The sequence below is a fragment of the Natator depressus genome, chromosome 1, assembly GCF_965152275.1.
Source record: "Natator depressus isolate rNatDep1 chromosome 1, rNatDep2.hap1, whole genome shotgun sequence".
Taxonomy (NCBI): Eukaryota; Metazoa; Chordata; order Testudines; family Cheloniidae; genus Natator; species Natator depressus.
Window position 1 is genome coordinate 356,452 of NC_134234.1, and position 16,648 is coordinate 373,099.

Below are 16,648 nucleotides of genomic sequence, written 5' to 3' on the forward strand. Positions count from 1 at the left end.
CCTAGGCATTGTGAGGGCCAGGGAGGGAGTGAGGGGAGAAGCATGTGTGGCTTGGGCATGGGGTCCTGGTTCTGCGGGAGGGCAGCTGGGCAGCAGGGCCCACGGATGACCAGGTGTGAGCTGAGCTGTGCCGGCTGGGGGTAATCGGGGTGACTGCAGGGGAATCTCGGGGGAGCACCCTGCAGAGAGAGGGCTCCAGCTGGGAAGTATCTTCCTGGGAGGGACACAGAGAGCCCCAGGGAGAAGGGGGGGCTCCAGGTAAGCTCTGGTGTGGGGCTGCCCAAGCTCGGCCCGACGCCAAGCTGAGTCCTGCTTGTTCCCTGGCAGGAGCTGAAGGGCTTCAACTCACTGGATGACCTGCTGCACGTCAAGGGCATCACCACCCGGATCCTGGAGCTGAACAGCCAGCGCATGACCTGCAGGAGGAGGCCAAGCAGCGAGGAGGCTCCTGGTGGGAGCCCCAGCCAGCAGGGGCACAGTGCCCCCGCGCCTCAGGTAGGGAGCCGCGGGCCATGCTCTGCCTCTGCTGCGGGGGTGCGCAGTGGGTGCCCAGTTGGGGAAGGGTGTCTGTGGCTCTCCGAGTGGGAGGAGTCCAGCCATTATTGTGAAGGGAGGCAGGTACCCATGGGTGTTTCATTTGCACAGAATCTTTTTCATCATTTTAATGCGGGGAGGGATAGCTCAGTGGTTTGAGCTTTGGCCTGCTAAACCCAGGGTTGTGAGTTCAGTCCTCAAGGGGGCCATTTAGGGATCTGGGGCAAAAATTGGGGATTGGTCCTGCTTTGAGCAGGGGGTTGGACTAGATGACCTCCTGAGGTCCCTTCCAACCCTGAGATTCTATGATTCTGTGATTCTCTGTCTTAGCCTCCTGGGTGGGGGAGGCACTGAAAGTTGTTGAGACCACTGATCCATCTGTAACATCCCTGGTAGCCTGCCAGGGACGTTATCTTCCTCTCTGGTGTGGCGCCCCAAAGAGAGCATGGCGTTGGCATTGCTGGGGGGGGGGGGGGGCTGAGCCACACCCCTTGGCAGCAGAGCTCAAGGGCTGGCTCCTGTGAGTGCTCTGCCTCTGGCGGGGGTGATCCATGGCAGCCTGCTCCTCCCCAGAGTCCCCGGCCAGGGCTGTGCTCTGGCCACAGAGAGCGCTTCTGGCCCCAAGACCTGGCACTGCTGCACTGGCCCGAGAGCAGCTATGCCCTGGCTTCCTGAGGCTGTTGCCCAGACCAGACCCTGCCCAGGCTAGTGCACAGGGGCAGGCGTGCCAGCTCTGGGCAGCAGCCTGCTCAGGCCTGGAGCAGACTCTGCGTCTCAACCCTGCAGTCCCTCCCCAGTGCTCCCTTATCCAGGCACCACTCCCCGGCGGAGGCCGAGGAAACGCTTCCCCAGAGCAGAAACAGCCCTTTCCGTTTGCCCTGCACGGGGAGGGCAGGCTGGGCCATCCAGACTGGAGCCATCCCGCTGCCGCTCGGAGCAGCTCACAGAGTGTCTGCACCCCAGCTGGCATCCCCTACCACTTCGCTCTGGGAGGTCCCTGGGCGATGTCTCCTGCAGCCTGCTCCTGATGCCCAGTGGGAAGAGAGGGCAGTCCCTGGTTGCTGTGCTAAGCACTCCTTCACCCCAGAGCCAGCAGGCAGTGTTCGGGGTTCAGCAATGGCTCCCCTTCCTCGACCCACCTCGGCAGGTGTGGCCTTCCTCTGGAGGCAGCATATGAGAGCAGGGGGCTGAGGAAGCCTGGTCTTCATGTTCTGTGCCCCTCCCTCTCCCTGTGCAGGAACAGCTCTTTGAGCCCCATTGCATGCAGGAGCCCCGCAGCCTGCCCGCCTTGTGCAGTGGGGTCCTGAGCTGCAGCCCTTCACCCTCCAGCCGCCGAAGGGATGGATGGCTGGGATGATTTAACTGGGAATTGGTCCTGCTTCGAGCAGGGGGTTGGACTAGATGACCTTCTGGGGTCCCTTCCAACCCTGATATTCTATGATTCTATGATTCTATGAAGTGCGGAGCAGGGTGATGGGCTTGGAGCACCTATGCCCCTTCTCATGCTCGGTCTCTGTCAGAGCGTGGGGCAATGGGAAAGGCCTCTCTGCCGTCCCACAGTCTGCTTGGTCTTCACATGGAGGAGCCTGCACTGAGCCGGGAGATGGCAGCCAGACAGCAGAGCATGCCAGGCAGGCTGGGGGGGGCTGCCATAGTATCTTCACTGAGAGTGAGGGGAGTAAGGGCAGATTCATAGATTCAAGTCCAGAAGGGACCATTAAATAATCTATTCACCTGAGGCAAGAGGTCAGGGTGGTGTTCTGCACAGGCGGAGGCAGATGAGGTGGACGGGCTGTGACCACCAGAGAGAAGAGGACAAGGAGGAATTCCGATAGCAAGTCCTCAGCATGATTACTGTTTAAGAGATCTGTTTCAGAGTAACAGGCGTGTTAGTCTGTATTCGCAAAAAGAAAAGGAGTACTTGTGGCACCTTAGAGACTAACCAATTTATTTGAGCATAAGCTTTCGTGAGCTACAGCTCACTTCATCGGATGCATACTCATAAGAGATCTGTGAGAGTCTAGCTTGGTGACAGGAATGGTGAGGTGTACAGGGCACACCTGTGGATGGCTACCCAGCCCAACCTGCAAGAAAATCCAGTGTGCCCACAAAGAGAGTTTCAGACTGCTTCTTTTGGGGAGTCCGGAGGGTTTTAAACCAATACCAGCAGGGGGGCGGGTAAAAAGAGGGAAGATCTGACCACTCGGCAGATGATAATGTGGAGAGCAAAGGACGCGAAGAGAAGAAAGGATTGAATTGCCTATATGCCAATATTGGGAGCCTGGGAACAAGTAAAAAGAATTGGAATTTGTCATTCCTGAGCGTGAATTGGATCTAGTTAGTGTTACAGCAACTTGGTGGGATGTCAAAATCAATGGGACCAATAAAGAGAGGGCAGGGTGGCACTTAATATCAAAAATGGCATTGCCTGTTCCCAAATCATTAACAGCTAGAAAGAAAATGATCTTAAATGCTCATGGATCAATGTCCTAATAGATAAAGCACAAGATAGGATACTAGCCATGACTCTGAGAAAAAGTTGGGGGGGACATGGAAATATTGAGTGATAGGATTGGAAGGGACTGTGAGAGGCCATCTGGTCCAGTCACTTGCAATCATGGCAGGACCAAGTATTATCTAGACCAGAGGTGGGCAAACTACAGCCCGCTGGACCCTCCTACCTGGTCCCTGAGCTCCTGGCCCAGTAGGCTAGCCCCCGGCCCCTCCCCTGCTGTTCCCCCTCCCCTGCTGTTCCCCCTCCCCTGCAGCCTCAGCTCACTGCGCTGCCGGCGCAATGCTCTGGGTGGCAGGGCTCTTGCAGAGCCGCAGCCTGACCCGGTGCTCTGTGCTGCGCAGTGGTGTGGCTGACCACCAGTGCTCCAGGCAGCGCAGTAAGGGGGCAGGGAGCAGGGGGGTTGGAGAGAGGGCAGGGGAGTTCGGGGTGGTGCTCAGGGGGCGGGGGTGTGGACAGCCTCCTCTAACCGGCTCTCCATACAATTTCGGAAACCCAGTGTGGCCCTCAGGCCAAAAAGTTTGCATGCCCCTGATCTAGATCCTCCTTGACAGGTGTTTGTCTAACCTGTTCTTAAAAATCTCCCATGGTAGAGATTGCACAACCTCCAGAGGTAATTTATTCCAGTGCTTAATCACCCTGACAGGAAGTTTTTCCTAATGTCCAAACTAAACATCCTTTGCTGCAATTTAAGCCCATTGCTTCTTGTCCTATCCTGAGCTGTTAAGAAGAACAATTTTTCTCCTTCCTCCTTGTAACAACCTTTTATGTACTTGAAGACTGTTATCCCGTCCCCTCTCAGTCTTCTCTTCTGCAGACCAAACAAACCCAATTTTTTCATCTTCCCTCATAGGTCATGTTTTCTAGACCTTTGATCATTTTTGTTGCTTTTTTCTGGACTTTCTCCAATTTGTCCACATCTTTCCTGAAATTTTGCTCCCAGAACTGGACACAATACTCCAGTTGAGGCCTAATCAGCGCAGAGTAGAGCAGAAGAATTACTTCTCGTGTCTTGCTTATAACACTCCTGCTAATATATCTGTCACGGGGTCTCTGGGCGATGCTCTGGAACTACTCCATACGAAGCCAGGCAGGACTCTGGGGGAGCCTCCTCTCTGAGAGCAGACTGTCTCCAGGGCAAAAAGCTCACATGCCTTCCACCTTCCTGGGTCTGACCTCAGAGCATTCAGCATCCCCTTCTCACACCGTGCACTTCCCACAGCGAGTCCGCACAGGCGGGGCTCCTGGGGAATCCAGTGGGTCCTGCACCCCAATTCCGCAGTCAGACGTGACTCTCAGCCGGCCTGTAAAACAGATGGTTTATTAGACGACAGGAACATGGTCTAAAACAGAGCTTGTAGGTACAGAGAACAGGACTGCTCAGTCAGGTCCATCTTGGGGGGCAGGGAGGCCAGAGACCCATCTGGGCCTCCCTCCATTTTCCGAGCAGCTCCAAACTGAAACTCTCCAGCCCCTCCTCTCTTTTGTCCCTTTCCCAGGCCAGGAGGCCACCTGGTCCTCCATCCACACTTGCACCATGCACTTTGCAATTACCCAGCAGGCCAGAGACGATGCAGCCTTCGGACGAACCGTGCTCCAATCAGTGGAAGACTCCAACTCCTGAACTTAGGCTTGTGAGTCACCTGATTGTAATGGACATGAACAAGCACTCAGAGAAGAAAAAACGGTTACTCACCTTCTCATAACTGTTGTTCTTTGAGGTGTGTTGTTCATCTCCATTCGAATACCCACCCTCTTACCCCTCTATCAGAGTAGCCGGTAAGGGGGTGGCGGGTCAGGAGGGCTCTATGTTGAGCGCCATGAAGGCGCGACTCCAGGGGGTGGCCAGACCAACCCGACAGATGCTTCTGGGGGAAAAATCTTCCGGCTACCATGCACATGTGTGCGCGCACACACCTAATTGGAATGGACATGAACAACACATCTCGAAGAACAACAGTTACGAGAAGTGAGTAACTGGTTTTTTTTTTTTTTTTTGGATGCTTATGTATCAATATACCAAAAGTTAAAGCACAAGGTGAGGTATTAGGTAGTGCAGGAGTGGGCAAACTTTTTGGCCCAATGGCCACATTGGTGTTCCGAAACTGTATGGAGGGCCGGGTAGGGAAGGCTGTGCCTCCCCAGACAGCCTGGCCCCTGCCCCCTATCCGCCCCCTCCCACTTTCCGCCCCCGACTGCCTTCCTTAGAACCCCCAACCCATCCAACTCCCCCTGCTCCTTGTCCCCTGACTGCCCCCTCCTGGCACCCCCTTTCCCTAACCGCACCCCCCCCCCCCCCCGGGGACTCCCACGCCTATCCAACCCCCACCGCACTCCCTGTCCCCTGACTGCCCCCCGGAACCTCCTGCCCCTTATCCAGCCCCCGCGCTCCCCACCCCCTTACCATGCCACTCAGAGAACCAGGACTGGGAGCCGTGCCGCCTAGCCGGAGCCAGCCACGCTGCCACACTGCCTGGCAGGAGCTTGCAGCCCCGCTGGCCAGAGCACTGGCGGCACAGCGAGCTGAGGCTGCAGGGCAGGGGGACAGCAGGGGAGAGGCTGGGGTCTAGCCTCCCCGGCCAGGAGCTCAAGTGCCAGGCAGGACGGTCCCGTGGGCTGGATGTGGCCCGCGGGCCGTAGTTTGCCCACCTCTGAGATGGAATCTGCTGCAGATTACCACATCCCACCATGGAACAGGATGACCTGCTCCTTAATTGCCAATCTATAATGTATCAGAAAAAAACTGCGTGATCACAGTGGACTTCAATTTGAGTGACATATGCTGGAGGTCTTACGCTGCCAATACTAAAACATCTTTGGAAAATCTAACATTATACATGATAATTTCCTAACTCAAAGAAGTGTTGTGGGGATTCTATATTAGACCTCGTCTTGCCAGATAAAGAGGAACTGAATACAGAACTAAAAATCGGAAACCGGGAACAAAAAGAACAAAAAGAAAGTGGTTCTGTTGTTCCCTTCTGGCTTTGGAATCTTGGTGATCGTCTAGTCCTGTGGCTCTCAACCTCTCCAGACTCCTGTACCCCTGTCAGGAGTCTGATTTGTCTTGCGCACCCCAAGTTTCACCTCACTTAAAAACTACTTGCTTACAAAATTGGGCATAATACAAAAGTGTCATAGCCACTGTTACTGAAAAATTGCTTAATTTCTTATTTTTACCTCCGCTGACAGGATCAAGTATATCTAGACCATCCCTGACAGGTGTCTGTCTAAGCTGTTCTTAAAAACCTCCAATGATGGGGATTCCACATCTTCCCCTGGAAGCCTGTTCATGATTCATAGATTCTAAAGCCAGAAGGGACCATTGGAATATCGTCTGACCTGCTTTATAGCACAGGCCACAGAACTTCCCCAAAATAATTCCCACAGCAGATCAGTTAGAAAAACATCCTGTCTCGGTTTAAAAAGGGTCAATGATGGGAGAATCCACCGTGAGCCTTGGTAAATTGCTACTCTGAAACCTGTTCCAATTACCTCACTGTAAAAAAATGTATGCCTTATTTCCAGTCTTATATTCCAGGGCCTATCCTTATAGTTAGAAAGTTTTTCCTAATATCTAACCTACATCTCCCTTGCTACAGATTAAACCGGGGATGGGCAAACTTTTTTGCCCAAGGGCCACATCTGGGAATAGAAATTGTACGGTGGGCCAGGAATGCTCACAAAATTGGGGTTGGCGTGTGGGAGGGGGGTGAGAGGTCTGGTTGGGGGTGCGGGCTCCAGGGTGGGGCCAGAAATGAGTTCAGGGTATGGGAGTGGGCTCCGGGCTGGGATGGGGGAGTAGGGAGTAGGGTGCGGGGGGGGAGCTCTGGAGTGGGGCTGGGGATAAGGAGTTTGGGGTGCAGAAGGTTGCTTTGGGCTAGGACCAAGGGGTTCGGAGGGCAGGAGTGGGATCAGGGCTGGGGCAGGGGTTGGGGTGCAGGGAGAGGCTCAGAGGTGCAGGCTCTGGGCAGTGCTTACCTCATGTGGCTCCCGGAAGCAGCGGCCATGTCCCCACTCCGGCTCCTATGTGGAAGCACAGCCAGGCGGCTCTGCATGCTGCCCCGTCTGCAGGCACCACCCGCAGCTCCCATTGGCCGCAGTCCCTGGCCAATGAGAGCTGCGGGGGCGGCACTTGGGGCGGGGGCAGTGTGCAGAGCAGAGACCGCTGGCTGCCCCTATGTGTAGGAGCCAGAGCGGGGCCATGCTGCTGCTTCCGGGGGTGGCATGGAGCAGCCCCCGACCCCGCTCCCCGGCTGGAGCAGGGCAAGCCCCAGACTCCGCTTCCAGCGGGAGCTCGAGGGCCGGCTTAAAACGGCTGGCAGGCCGGATGCAGCCCATAGTTTGCCCACCCCTGGATTAAGCTCATTACTTCATGTCCCTGCCTTCAGTGAACATGGAGGACAACTGATTACCATCATCTCTGTAACAGCCCTTAACATATATGAAGACTGTTATCATGTGTGTCCTGTCCCCTTGTCCCCGCCCCCGTTCTTTTTTTTAGTCTCAAGACTAATCATCCCCCATTTTTTAACCTATCTCCATAAGTCAGATGTTGTAAACCTTTTATCACTTGTGTTGCTCTTTTCTCAACTGTCTCCAATTGTCATATCTTTCTTAAAGTGTGGCACCCAGAACTGGACACAGTAATCCAGCCAAGGCCTCACCAGTGCTGAGTAGAGTGGGACATTGTCTTATGTACAACACTCCTGTTATACACCCTGAAACATTAGCCTTTTTCATAACTGCATCACTTCGTTGACTCATATTCAATTTGTGATCCACCGTAATGCCAGATTCTTTTCAGCAGTGCTACTACCTAGCCATTTCTTCCCCATGTCATAGTTCTGCATTTGATTTTTTCTTTCTAAGTGCAGTACTTTCACTTGTCTTTATTGAATTTCATCTTGCTGGTTTCAGACCAATTCTCCAATTTCTCAAGGTTATTTTGAATTCTAATCCTCTTCTCCAAAGTGCTTGCAATCCCTCCGAGCTTGGTGTCATCATAAGAACATAAGAACAGCCATATTGGGTCAGACGAAAGGTCCATCAAGCCCAGTATCTTGTCCTCTGACAGTGGACAATGGCAGGTGCCCCAACGGGAATGAACAGACAGGTTATCATCAAGTGATCCATGCCCTGTTACCCAATCCCAGCTTCTGGCAAACAGAGGCTAGGGACACCATTCCTGCCTATCCTGGCTAATAGCCATTGATGCACTTATCTTCCATGAATCTATCTAGCTCCCTTTTGAACCCTATTATAGTATTGGCCTTCACAACACCCTCTGGCAAGCAGTTCCAGAGGTTGACAGTGCGTTGTGTGAAAAAATACTTTCTTGTGTTTGTTTTAAACCTGCTACCTATTAATTTCATTTGGTGGCCCCTTGTTCTTGTATTATGAGAAGGAGTAAATAACACTTCCTTATTTACTTTCTCTATACCACTCATGACTTTATAGACCTCTATCATATCCCCCCTTAGTCGCCTCTTTTCCAAGCTGAAAAGTCCCAGTCTTATTAATCTGTCCTCATACAGAAGCCGCTCTATACCCTTAATCATTTTTGTTGCCATTTTCTGAACCTTTTCCAATTCTAATATATCTTTTTTGAGATGGGGCGACCACATCCGCATGCAGTATTCAAGGTGTGGGCATACCATGGATTTATATAGAGACAATATGATATTTTCTGTCTTATTATCTATCCCTTTCTTAATGATTCCCAACATTCTGTTCGCTTTTTTCACTGCTGCTGCATATTGAGTGGATGTTTTCAGAGAACTATCCACAATGACTCCAAGATCTTTCTTGAGTGGTAACAGCTAATTTAGACCCCATCATTGTATATGTATAGTTAGGATTATGTTTTCCAATGTGCATTACTTTGCATTTATCAGCATTAAATTTCATCTGCCATTTTGTTATCCAGTCACCCAGTTTTGAGAGATCCTTTTGCAACTCTTCGCAGTCTGCCCGGGACTTAACTATGTTGAGACAGGACTGGGCCCAGTACAGACCCCTGGGGGACACCACTATTTACCTCTCTCCATTCTGAAAACTTATCATTTATTCCTACCCTTTGTTTCCTATCTTTTAACCAGTTACCGATCCATGAGAGAACCTTCCCTCTTATCCCATGACTGCTTATTTTGCTTAAGAGTCTTTGGTGAGGGACCTTGTCAAAGGCTTTCTGAAAATCTAAATACACTAGATCCACTGGATCTCCTTTGTCCGCATGCTTGTTGACCCCCTCAAAGAATTCTAGTAGATTGGTGAGGCATGATTTCCCTTTACAAAAACCATGTTGACTATTTATCAACAAATTGTGTTCATCTATGTGTCTGACAATTTTGTTCTTTACGATAGTTTCAACCAGTTTGCCCGGTACTGAAGTGAGGCTTATTGGCCTGTAGTTGCCAAGGTCTCCTCTGGAGCGCTTTTTAAAAATTGGTGTCACATTAGCTATCCTCCAGTCATTTGGTACAGAAGCTGATTTAAATGATAGGTTACAGATGACAGTTAGTAGTCCTGCAATTTCACATTTGAGTTCCTTCAGAACTCTTGGGTGAATCCCATCCAGTCCTGGAGACTTACTATTGTTTAGTTTATCAATTTGTTCCAAAACCTCCTCTAATGATACGTCAATTTGGGACAGTTCCTCAGATCTATCACCCAAAAAGAATGGCTCAGCTTTGGGAATCTCCCTCATTTCCTCAACAGTGAAGACCAGTTGCTGAATCTCCCTCACATCCACAAAAGTGTATTCTCCACTCCATTATGTAAGTCATTTATGAACCCAGGACTGACCCCTGCCGAACCTCACAGTGACCCATTGATAAATACTCCTTGAATCTGGTCTTTCAACCAGTTGTGCACTCACCTTATAGTAATTTAATCTAGACTACATTTCCCTAGTTTGCTTATGAGAATGGCATGTGGAACTGTGTCAAAAGCCTTGCTAAAATCAAGATACATCACATCTAGAGCATTCTCCCATCCACTAGGTCAGTCACTCTGTCAGAGAAGGAAATGAGGTTGGTTTGCCATGATTTGTTCTTGACAAATCCATGTTGGCTAGTCCTTATAATCTTATTATCCTCAAAGTGCTTACAGGGTTGGTTGCCGAATAGCTTGTTCCGATGTCTTTCCAGGTATCAAAGTTAGGTTGACTGGTCTATAGTTAATTCTCTAGGTCCTTTGTTCTCCTTTTGCCCTTCTCCAGTCCTCTGGGACTTCACCCCTCCTCCAGGAGTTCTCAAAGACCATCTCTAACAGTTCCAAGATTGCTTCAACTAGTTCCTTAACTACCCCACAGTGAATTTCATCAGGCCTTGCTCATTTGAATACATCTCACTTATCTAAATATTCTTTAACCTGTTCCTTCCCTATTCTGGCTTCCGTTCCTCCCCCTTGTTGTTGTTGTTAATTGCGTTGAGTGTTTTTAGTGAAGGCTGAAGCAAAGTAGGTATTAAGTGTGTCAGCTTTCTTGAAGTTGTCCGTTATTAACTCTCCTTCCCTGCTAAGTAGAGGACCTACAGTTTTCTTTGTCTTTTCTCTTGCACCTAATGTATTTATAAATCCTTGTCTTACTGCCTTTTATATCCCTTTCTAGGTGTAACACATTTTGTTCCTTAGCCTTTCAGATTTTGTCCCTACATGTTTGTGCTACTCTTTTGTACTCCTCCTTAGCAGTTTGTCCATGTTTCCACTTTTTGTAGCATTCCCTTTTGTTTTTCAGGCCATTCAGGAGTTCCTGATGGAGCCATATTGGCCTCTTACTATCTCTCCGATCTTTGCACCTTTAATGTTGTCTCTCTCAGAAACTGCCAGGTCTCCTGAACTCCTTTATCCCTTAGATTTTCTTCCCATGGGACCTCACCTACCAGTTCCCTGAGTTTGTTACTGTCGACTTTTGGGCGTCCATTGTCTTTATTCTGCTGCTCTCATGCCTTTCTTTCCTTACCACGGTGGTTTTCAACCTTGTCTTGTCTGTGGACCCCTAAAACATTTCAAATGAGGTGCGGACCCTTTGGAAATCTTAAACATGGTTGGTAGACCCCCAGGGGTCCTCAAACCACGAGTTGAAAACCACTGCCTTAGAATCATTAAATCCCTCATTTCAGGATAACTTTCACCCACATTGCCTCAACCTTCAGATTCACAGGCAGTTCTTCCCCGATAGGCAGAATCACGTCTGAAATGGCCGTTCCACTGGTTACTTCCTTCACCGGAAACTAAGAGTTGTCCCCAGTACATTCACAGAACTTATTGGAGGTTGTGTGTTTTCCCGTATGACATTCCCAGTAGGTGCCTGAGTAGTTCAAGTCCCCCATTACTACCTGGTATTGTATTTCAGAGATTTCTGTTATTCTAAAACGCCTCATCCACCTCCTTGTCCCAATGAGCTGGTCTGTAGCAGACCCCTAATGACATCCCCCCTCTTTTTTCCCACTTTACCTTCACCCTAAGCCTTTCAGCTGGTCTGCCTGTCCCCTCCTTCTGGACCTCAGAACACGTGAATATATTCTTGGTGTGTAAGGCAACCCTTCTGCCCTCTTCCCTGCCTGGCCGTCCTGTACCCCTGCGTGCCAGTATTCGTATCAGGAGAGTTATCTTACCAAGTCCTGGGAGGCCACTTGAGTCATCATTTAGCTTGTGTACTAACACTTCCTGTTTATCCCCCATGCTCCTTGCATTTATGGGCAGACATCTAAGATGTGGAGCAATTCCCTCGTGTTGCTGCTACATCTGTCTTGTCATTTTCCATCCCCCTTCTGCCCCAGCCAAACACTTATCCCTTTGGTAAAGTCAGAGAGAGACTTTTTTATACCTCCCTGGGGGTTTTGTCCCCTGCCCCCTGGGAACTTAGTTTAAAGCCCTCTTCACTGAGCTGGCAAGTCGGTGCGCAAAGCTGCTCTTCCCCTTCTTGGTCAGGTGAGCCCCATCTCTTCCCAGCACAGTATCCCATGGTCAAGGAAGCCAGAGCCTTCCATCTACACCATCTGTGCAGCCGCGCATTCACCTTCAGGACTCGCCTGTTCCTGTCGGGGCCCTCACCTTCCACTGGGAGGGTGGACAGGAACACAGCATGTCCCCCCTTGCTCCCCCTTCCCCCATGTCCCCAACCTCACTGCTGATCTGCTCCCGCTCAGACCTGCCAGTGTCGGGATGGTGGGCAAAGGGCAGGGCGTCTCGGGTGCCTCCTGGGACATCGTGTTGTACTGATTGCTATAGATTTCCCCCGTTCCCATGCGTTCTGTGCTGCTGTTTGATGTCTGATTGCTCCCTTCACTTCCCCACTGAACAGGGCGGGTTGCAAGCCAAGTAGACTCTTCCTTGGGGACATTGTGGCTTTTTGGCCATCTAACAATCTCTTCGAGAGCTTCCTGTTTCTATTCACATTTCTCTGTCCACGCTTTCCCTAGGCTTTGGGAACTAGCCTTTCTGAGGAGCCAAGTGTTTGTTACTGGTTGGGGCATGTCTCTCTTTGCCCTCATCAGATGTAACTGGCTGATGATCCTGGTCCCTAGGCCACGGCCCACTTCCAGGCTAGCGATGGTTTGGCTGTGTCAGCATGCAGTCCAGGGTAGAGATTCTGGTGTTGGGTGTTAGAAAGTTATTTATCGTTTTTGGAAGATCCAGTTTCTCAAGATCTAAGAAGAGTCCAGAGCGAAGTCCGTGCCCTGCCCTGGTCTGAAGGGGAGGTCACTCTGTCCCCCCGGCGTCTACCCTTTGGCAACCACCTGGTGCAGGGCCCAGCTTGCTGCCAAGCGCCAGGCAAGTGGAGCTGGACCTGCAGGACTCTGGTGGGGTCTGCTCCAGTCTGGGACGGGTCCCAGCTCCGCTGTTAGTGCTGCGGAGAGCTGTTAAAGCAGCTAAACGCTGCTGGGTTGGGAGCACTGGGGTTACCGCACTAGCAGAGTGCGTGTGACTTCCAGCCCTGTGTTACGGGGGCTCTGGGGCCCTGCTAGGTGGCTGCAGGCCCTGGCAGCCTTTGAATGGAGCACTGGTGCTGTCCACTCATGCCAGGTGCCTGTGGCCCTTCCCCCCGGCTGGGTCTTGCTTGTTCCTGAAGTTTCTCTCTGGCTGTGGAAGAAGGGACCCGTTGGCCCTCATGTCCTCAGAACAGGGCTCCGTGCGTCAGTGTGGTGCCTGCCGTCCCTGCGCTCTGCCATGCAGCACCTGGCTGTCAGCAGGAGAAGCTGTTCCCCACCCAGACCCCACCAGTGAGCTGCCTGGGGGTGCGCAGACCCCTGACCCCATGCCGCTGTGTCTTGCAGGTGCTGGCTGAGGAGGAGAACGGCGTCCAGGCTGCCTGGGAGTCGGAGGAATCGGATTGCTCAGGTGTTGAAGGGGGTTCTGGTCCAGAGTCCAATGGCTCCAGAGTGCGAGTGGGGCAGGAGCCCGAGGAGCTGGCCGGCCATGCGGGGCTGGAGCCTGCCAGCTCCAGAGTCTGTGGGGCACAGGAGGAGGAGGAGGAGGAGGGGAGCTGCTGCAGCGATGAAGGGGAGGACGGCAGTGACGTCTATTTCTATTACACCATTGGGGAGCGCTGGATTGACTATCTGGAGAGGACCGAGGAGGGCAGCCTCATCCGACATGTGCGGCCAAAGGTAACGGGGGCAGGGCAGCCACGAGCCCGTCGGGGCTTCCCTGCACGATAGGGACGAGCGCGTACAGGCCTGGGGGCTGCCACGGGGCACCGGCTGATGGCTCCCCCCAAGAACAAGGGAACCTCCCCCCAGGCCCAGGGCCAGCCCTGCCCCGAGTCTCTGTACCGAGTCTCTGTACCCCATGAGGAGGGCTGGAGGAGAAGCTGGACGGCACCTGACTAGGGCAGAGATTAAACCTGGATTTCCCCACAGCCTGAGAACGGAACAATGAGCCCTGCGGGGCAGAGCCAGCTCTAGATTGGGAGTACCGGGTTGGTCTGTCTGTTGAGGGTTGGGGATGGTACTGGGTCTCTGTCAGGGATGGGTGTGGTACAGGGTCTGTCGAGGGATGGAGGGATATGGGGGGGGTCTGTCTGTCAAGGGGCTGTGGCGGTACGGGGTCAGTCTGTCTGTCGAGAGGTAGGGGTGGTACAGGGTTTGTCTGTCGGCGGTGGGGATGGCACACGTACACAGTCTCTCTGCACACACACACAGTCTGTCTCTCTGTGCGCACACACACGCACACAGAGTCTGTCTCTGTGCACGCACACGTACACAGTCTCTATGCACGCACACACACGCACACACAGTCTGTCTCTCTGTACACGTACACAGTCTCTCTGCACGCACACACAGTGTCTCTCTGTGCGCACACACACAGAGTCTGTCTCTCTGTACACACGCGCACGTACACAGCCTCTCTGCACGCACACACACAGTCTGTCTCTCTGTACACACACGCGCACGTACACAGTCTCTCTGCACGCACACACACACAGTCTGTCTCTCTGTACACACACGCGCACGTACACAGTCTCTCTGCACGCACACACACAGTCTGTCTCTCTGTACACACACACGTACACAGTCTCTCTGCACGCACACACACAGTCTGTCTCTCTGTGCACACACATGCACACGCACACGTACACAGTCTCTCTGCACGCACACACACAGTCTGTCTCTCTGCACGCACACACACAGTCTGTCTCTCTGTACACGCACACGTACACTGTCTCTCTGCACGCACACACAGTCTGTCTCTCTGTACACGCACACGTACACAGTCTCTGCACGCACACACACAGTCTGTCTCTCTGCGCACGCACACACACACGCACACAGAGTCTGTCTCTCTGTACACGCACACAGAGTCTGTCTCTCTGTACACAAACGCACACGTACACAGTCTCTCTGCACGCACACGTACAGAGTCTGTCTCTCTGCACGCGCACACAGAGTCTGTCTCTCTGTACACGCACACGCACACGGTCTCTCTGCACGCACACACACAATCTGTCTCTCTGTGCGCACGCGCACACACGTACACACAGTCTCTCTGCACGCACACACGCACACGTACACAGTCTCTGCACGCACACACACAGTCTGTCTCTCTGTACGCACACACGCACACGTACACAGTCTCTGCACGCACACACACAGTCTGTCTCTCTGTGCACACACACAGTCTGTCTCTCTGTACACACACACGCACACGTACACAGTCTCTCTGCACGCACACACACAGTCTGTCTCTCTGTACACACACACGCACACGTACACAGTCTCTCTGCACGCACACACACAGTCTGTCTCTCTGTACACACACATGCACACGCACACGTACACAGTCTCTCTGCACGCACACACAGAGTCTGACTCTCTGTGCGCACACACGCACACATACACAGTCTCTGTGCGCGCACACAGAGTCTGTCTCTCTGTGCGCGCGCACACACGTACACACAGTCTCTCTGCACGCACACACAGAGTCTGTCTCTCTGTGCGCGCGCACACACGTACACACAGTCTCTCTGCACGCACACACAGAGTCTGTCTCTCTGTACACACACACACACACATACACAGTCTCTCTGCACGCACACACACAGTCTGTCTCTCTGTGCGCGCACACACGTACACAGTCTCTCTGCGCGCACACACAGTCTGTCTCTCTGCACGCACACACACGTACACACACAGTCTGCACACACACAGTTTGTGTGTCTATACACACACAGTCTGTCTCTCTCTGCACACACACACACAGAGCCTGTCTCTGCGTGCACATGCGCGCGCACACACACGTCTACACACACACAGAGTTTGTGTGTCTCTATACACACACATACACAGAAATTTCAGAGTAGCAGCCATGTTAGTCTATATCCACAAAAAGGACAGGAGGACTTGTGGCACCTTAGAGACTAACACATGTATTTGAGCATAAGCTTTCGTGGGCTACAGCCCACTTCACACACAGTCTTTCACACTCATCTCCGAACACATACTTGTGTTATTTTTGTTTGTTGTTACTTCTTGGTAGTTCTAGCAATGCACATATATTCTCTGTAATTTTATTCTTTCAAATTTTATTTTGGTGTTTTGACTGGTCTGTGCATTTCATAATTTTTTTTCTCTCTTACACTTAAATTTAATTTTTTGAGTAATGAGTTCTAAAATTCCTAACCTGTCCTGTCTGAAGTAATTATCCCTATGGTAACTTTTTAAAAATATATATTATATCTAGATTTTTTGTTTGTACTGGTGACGCACATCTAGACATACCTCGGTGCACATAACAAAATTTGTTCCACACATGGACGGAAAAAATTAGAGGGAACATTGTCTGTCTGTGGGTGGTAAGGGGTCTCTGTCTGCCTGGGGGTGGTACGGGATCTCTGGGGATGGTACGGGGCCTCTGTCTGTTTGGGGGTGGTACGGGGTCTCTGGGAGTGGTACCGGGTCTCTGTCTGTCAGGAGGTGGTATGGGGTCTCTCTGTCTGTTGGGGGTGGTATTGGGTCTGGGCAGAGGAGGGCAGGGGGTCCCTGAGGGTCTCTCCAGAAGCCAGCTGGCTGCGCCATGTGGGGTGGCCAGCCTTCAGCTCCTGCCAGCATTTGCTGTTTGTCCTTTGCTTCTTGTCCTGGCCTTTGGGGCTGGGATCCC

General features: G+C 52.0%; 1 protein-coding gene across 3 annotated transcripts in view; it reads left to right on the top strand.

The window, feature by feature from the left end:
* Nucleotides 1–16,648, top strand: part of RRP8 (ribosomal RNA processing 8) — a 40,585-nt gene that overhangs the window by 14,764 nt on the left and 9,173 nt on the right. For all 3 annotated transcript variants that reach the window (XM_074953824.1, XM_074953829.1, XM_074953834.1), the window contains 2 exons: nucleotides 328–495; nucleotides 13,327–13,659. In XM_074953824.1, the coding sequence (XP_074809925.1) occupies nucleotides 328–495; nucleotides 13,327–13,659 (501 nt within the window). The remainder of the gene's footprint in view (nucleotides 1–327; nucleotides 496–13,326; nucleotides 13,660–16,648) is intronic.